Here is a 6,000-nt window from a genome sequence, read left to right as displayed (position 1 = left end):
GCGCCAACTCCTAGCACTGCCTTCTAGGTTACTATAGCTACCGCGGGAGGGGCGGGGCTTTGGGACCCTCTTTCCCGGTCTCAGCCCAGGACTTTCGAACGCTCCAATTGGGACAACCCTTTCTTGCCTCTGTCCCGCCTCGTTCGGTGCTGAGCGCAATGCGATTGGCCCCGGGCTCGCGGCCTTGTGCCCTGAGGGTACCACCTCTTGATAGGAAGAGCGGGAAAGTGTAGCAGGCACTGTCCGAGGCGTGAAGCTCATCTCACGCCAGGGCGGACCGCGCAGTTGGCTTTGGGGAGACTATCCCGTCCCCATATACCCCTCCTAACTTCTCTGCTGTTAATAGTAGGAAAGGAGCCGGAGCCGGGGCAACACTTTGCAAGCCAGGGCTGTCTAACTGTGGAGTGCGGGCGCGACGAGGCGTGGGATTCCCGGGCTTACTCTCAGGTGCCCCTCCACCGAGGCCGGAGAGGATGGTCCCCGTCCCAGGGGCGGGGCCAGGGACGGCGGCGGGAGGCGCAAGGTCCAATGAACACATGCCCCGCCCCCAGGGGCGGGGCAACCGGAGCGCTCCCCGCCCCCCAGCTCACCCCGCCCCTCCCCCCCGGGCGCCGGGGCCGCAGTGAGTGAGTGGCACTGGCAGCCTGTCAATCCCTCAGCCAAGCGGCCTTCGAGCCCCGTCCGCCGCCGCTGCTGGCTGGGTGCGCGGCTCCGGAGGTGGCGGCGGCGACTTCTCTCGCCTCATCAATCTGCTGTCCGCCCGGCGTGCGGCCCGCCGGGGCCCTCCACCGGGCTCCGCGCCCCCGCCGCGTCGACCCGCCCGCTCCCAAACTTTCCTCCTCCGCCCCTCTCTCTCCCCGCGGCCCGCCCGTCGGCCTCCTCCTCCTCCGCCGCCGCCGCCGCTCCCTCCCCCGGGGCAGCCGGTGCTCGGATCCCGCCCGGTTGAGCCGGCGGCGGCGGCGGCGGCGGGCGGCTGAGGGAGGGGACCGTTCAGGCTGGCGCGGGTGGCGGTGGCGGCGGCCGCGGCGTCCCGGCAACTCGGCTGGCACTGAGGACCAAGTTGCGCGGGGCCGCCCGGCGCGGCCCGGGGCGCTGAGGAGGCGGCGCGGCGGCCGCGTGAGGGCAGCGGGCTCCGCCGCCTCCGCCTCCGCTAGCGCCGGCGAGCGCGCCGCTTCCGCCCGCCGCTGTCTTCAGTCTCCGCCGCGGCGGAAGCCAGAGTCGGACGCCGGTCCGCGTCCCCTCAGTCGCGGGCCTCGCCGGGCCGGGCCGCCCCCTCCCGCGCGGGCGGGGAGCGCGCGGCCGCCTCCCCCTCCCCCTCCCCCTCTTTCTTCTCCTCCCTCGCCGCCGCCGCCGCCGCCGCCGCCGCCTCAGCCTTCGCCTCCGCCGCCGCCGCCGCCCGCTCCCGCCCGCGCGCGGCGGGATGGACGATCAATCCAGGATGCTGCAGACTCTGGCCGGGGTGAACCTAGCCGGCCACTCGGTCCAGGGGGGCATGGCTCTGCCGCCTCCCCCTCACGGCCACGAAGGGGCGGACGGCGACGGCAGGAAGCAGGACATCGGCGACATCCTCCACCAGATCATGACCATCACGGACCAGAGCTTGGACGAGGCGCAAGCAAAGTTGGTGTCGTCTCATTAAGCATCTTTTGTGTGTTTACGGGATCCGGGCTCGGGTCCCGGGTGGCTCCCTGGACCGGGGCCTCAGTGGCGGGCGGGAACTTTCTCCGCCTGCCCGGGCCTGCCGGGCATTCGCCGTGCCCCACATCGCGCGGGCAAAGTTGCTCTCCCGGCTCGGGACAGCCTTGGTCCGTGCTTCTTCCATGCTCTGCTGCCCGGCCCCCTCCTCGGATTTAAACCTCCCGCCCGCACTTCTTTGCGCTCCGCGTCCCAGCCGGGTCCGGGCCGTGCCGCAGAAAAGTGCAACTTTCTCCGCCGGCCCAGACTCACGGCGTCCACTCCGCTCGCTCGGATTTGGGGTGACCGGCTGCTCCCCCGCAGGTCCCCGAGCAGAGCGCCAAGTTCTCTAGGAGGGAGGGCCGCTTTGCAAACTTTGCGGAGCTGTCAACCGCCGATTAGCTGGTGGCGGCCGGCCTCCGCGCCCGCTCCCCTCGCGTAGCTCGGGCATGGGGTTCCCCTTCGTGTCGGTCTGGTCCCTGGGGTCCCCGCCGCGGACCCCGAAGCGGAGCCACCAGCACTGGTCGTCCCTGCGTTCGCCGAGGCTGCTGTCGGCCCAGCAGATGGGTCGCGCTGCTTTCGGGCTGGAGCTCTCACCGCTAGAGCTTGCCTCCAATCGCGAACTAGTCAACTTGAGTTTTTGTTGACTTCCCGTGGTTCCAAAGAGCTTTCCCACACCGGGGCCCGGTTTTAAATCTTGGGTCTAACTTAGGTAGGCGCCATATTATTCCAATAGGTGATGCTAATACCTATGTGTTTTGCTATTTTTTGTTTGTTTCTTTTAGGAAACATGCTCTGAACTGTCACAGAATGAAACCGGCGCTCTTCAGCGTCTTGTGTGAGATCAAAGAGAAAACAGGTAAGACTTCTGCCCGCAGTGGGCCTGGAGACCCCCGAAGTGGGGTCAGATCTACTCCTTCGACTCTCCAGTTGAGAGCTGCTGCTTTTGGGCACCGCCATCTTTGATCATTCTCTGCTTCCCACCTCCAGATCTTGAGAAAAAACTGCAATAAATCTGGAGTCTATTTCTCAATTCTGCTTTGGTGCAAAATGAAGTGTGTGCGCGAATGGGGCTGGGTCACAAGTCCTTATCGGCAGCCCCTGAGTGCAGTCAGAGAGGGGGCTCTAGCCAGCTGCCCTCGCCTATCTCTTTTTGCCTTGTTTGTGTAGCAGTTTTTAAAAGGAGCAATGGGAGACTGCCAGGGACCAGGTGCCCCGGAGAGGCATCCCCAGAACTTTGTTTTACTTAGGCAGCTTTAAGCTTTGGTTCTACTGGTAGAAGACACAACTGAACAAACCTCAGTAGCACATCAGATTTAGGGTTTTAGTCGGGGAGATTACTTTTTAAGGATCCAGGAAGGAAAATGATGTGCTTAGGCATATACAATGTATCACACCTATTAGTACTTATATTAAATTCTCTATCTTGCAACGGTAACACTTGTAACTGTTGCAATATATATAAAGAAAAAGGTCCACAGATGCAGATGAAACAATTTTGATGTTCAAGGCAGGAGTAGATGAGATGATAGGTTTAGATGATAGGTTTTGCAGACATGCTGGAATGAAAATTGCAGATACATTATTAGGGAATTTTTTGGCAGTTCATTTTAGTTTAACTTTCTTGTCAGACTTTTTCTATTTAAGGTATTTTTGCTTTTGACTTAATGGTAAAGCTGAAGTGGAAGTACGGATATAATTTACATGCTTTAGTTTGCATTTAGCTATCCTTCCTGTATATGGCAAGCAACTCCCTTTATCAAGCTTTACTATTGATTATTTATTGTTGTATGTGTTGGGTGTATTGCTTTTTAAAGTTGCCCTTTTGTAAGTTAAGGGAAAGAAGAAACAGTCAAGTCCAGTATTTTGTATTTATAACTTATTCTGTTTTAATGGTTAAATGTTTGACTCTGTTTAAATTGAGTTTACAAATAAAATAGCACACTGCCTAGAATTGTTAGGCTGGTAGTTGAGTTATACTCTGTTTAAACAGGTACTGTTCATATTTCTAAAAGTAATGCAGAGAAGATGATGGTTCTCTTAATGTATGTATGCTAAACTATAATTATTAGTAAATATTGAAAACCTTATTTGCTTTTCATTTATGCCATGGCTTTTTATGATAATTTCTTTGGTGATATACCTTACATTCAGAAAACCACAATCATTTTAAATTATTGACTTATTGTATGTTGATTTTTTAGCTACCTTTAGAGTGCCTTGTGATTTAAGATGGTAGATGATTTTAAGCCAACTATAAAGATATCCAGCATTGAATCTTGAAGGCTTTTAATTTTGGAGAATAAAAGTATATAATTCTTAGTATGTTATGTTGTTTAATTTCTGAGGGTTTTCTTGCTATCACTCCAGTTTTGCTGACAGCTACACACTGGAATATTGACTATGTTGTGAATATTATGATTGATTCATCTTTATATGATAAAGAGAGGGAATTAATACTCTAGCAAGAACCCCATTCTTATGATTTATGCTTATTTATTTATTTTTTGCCTCTTTAAAGTTTTAGCCTAACTACACAGAACCACACAGCATTTTATGTTTGGATGCTTATCAGCAGGAGGAATTCAATTAAGAAGTGTTAGTCTTCTAGTTGCTTATTTGCATAGGGCTTAGTTACAGCTTTCTGAAAGGAAAGCTAGTCAACAGCATGTCAAAGGTGAGTTAAGAAAAAGAAACAAGTCTTTTCAGAGTCTGGGATGATGGTTGGGGAGCTTTGGTAGCGCTATCGCTATTTAAGAAGCAGATGAGAGCAGACAAAAGAAATTTTTGTTATGAAAATTGTTTCTGGAGCTTTCAGTGATAACTTGTAAATTAGATCCTCTTTTTGTGCAATGGCCTGCGACCCAAGTTTGCAGGTTATCTCTTTTATGAAAAGCCAGCAACTGACAGAGTGAAGGCGGCTATCTGGGCTGAGGTATCCTCCTGCTAACCTCTCTGAGCTGGAGAGGGATGGGATTTAAGTACTGAGTGATTGATGGGGGTGAAGCTCTCTTTCTCTTCTCCATTCTCCCCTACTATCCACAGCTCTGCCTCATGGTCCCAAACCAGTTTTAGGAGACAGGATCGCTAGACTCAGAGCCCTCAACTTGAAATAAAACAGCTGTGTAGACTTTAGTGTTACCAAAGCAGAGAAAGCCGGGCAGCACATTCCAGGGCCTACCCCCGTCTGCTTCTGCAGCCCTGCTTTAGAGACATTATGAACTTAGAGAATAAGAGTTAGGGAATATACATTTGCTACTTAATACTTTTACTTTAAATCATATTATTAATTTATTATCATAACAGCTAAAGAGTAATTACCTAGAGAAAGTTCATCTAGTCTTTTGTGACTATAAACCAGAACTATGTGATGACTCTATTCTGCATAATGGAGGGGAGGAGAGGACAAGTTGAGAACTAGAGGGGTGGGTAGGTGGGAACTGCCTTTTCAGTGGGGGATGTGATTTTGGTTGTCTTTTTCTTTTAAAATAAGACAAAATCATTAAAAACAATTTCATGTATTGCTAGAACTACCAGTAGATTTTTAGGTTTCTGACCAGGCAGTGAATACTGCCAGTTTTGATGCACACAGGGGACTTAGTTTGGAAAACACCTTATTTCCCCCCTACCAAATATGAAAAGGCATTCTTTTCCCCTTCTGACAGATAAATGGGCAATCTGCCACAATTATATTATTTTCTTGTTCAGAGGTAAGGAGCGTATACTTTTACTATAAGATGATTCTGTTTTTTTTTAATGTATTTATTGTAAATTTTATCATACAGTTATTTTAGGGCAGAAGCATTTTTCATTGTTGACTTGTGACATTTATACATTTAGAAGCAGCCAAAAAGTTACAGGCTTTAAAAATCAAGACATATAACTGTTTTAAACTATGGAAACAAGGAAAATAGCAGTTGATGGCTAGGATTTTCTTTAGGATATGTGATCGTGCATCGCTTCTTAAACATCTCTAATGCAGTGAGGCCTGCTCATCTCCATTCTTTTGTTAGTATATTTTTCCTACCTATTTTTGACTTCCTTAATCTTGACTATGAAGTGCTCCTTTTGTGAAGCAATGTATCTTCAAAAATCTGCATTTTTTTATACAAGACCTTTAATTATGAGAATTCAAATGAAGGAAACATTTTTTCAAAGAAAAATTTTAATATATACTAATCTATCAATTTAGTACATAAGCTGAATAATAGAATTGTATAAAGAGAGTGTATATTTTTAAAAACCAACATAACCTTTTCCTTTTATAATGCTAGGTTAAAATACACATTGTTGATAGCTGCCAACCAAACTCTGATTTATTGCCAC

The 6,000-nt window shown here is 50.1% G+C and overlaps 1 protein-coding gene across 2 annotated transcripts in view; it reads left to right on the top strand.

The window, feature by feature from the left end:
* The first annotated feature begins 1,325 nt into the window (after positions 1-1,325).
* Pbx3 (PBX homeobox 3) overlaps positions 1,326-6,000 on the top strand; it is a 191,551-nt gene continuing 186,876 nt past the window's right edge. For both annotated transcript variants that reach the window (XM_075985939.1, XM_075985938.1), the window contains exons 1-2: positions 1,326-1,620; positions 2,460-2,533. In XM_075985939.1, the coding sequence (XP_075842054.1) occupies positions 1,421-1,620; positions 2,460-2,533 (274 nt within the window). In that variant the 5' untranslated portion in view covers positions 1,326-1,420. The remainder of the gene's footprint in view (positions 1,621-2,459; positions 2,534-6,000) is intronic.

Source organism: Microtus pennsylvanicus, chromosome 9, assembly GCF_037038515.1.
Source record: "Microtus pennsylvanicus isolate mMicPen1 chromosome 9, mMicPen1.hap1, whole genome shotgun sequence".
NCBI classification, from domain to species: domain Eukaryota; kingdom Metazoa; phylum Chordata; class Mammalia; order Rodentia; family Cricetidae; genus Microtus; species Microtus pennsylvanicus.
The sequence above is the reverse complement of the archived record's forward strand: the minus strand, read 5'-3'. Positions and strand labels throughout refer to the sequence as shown.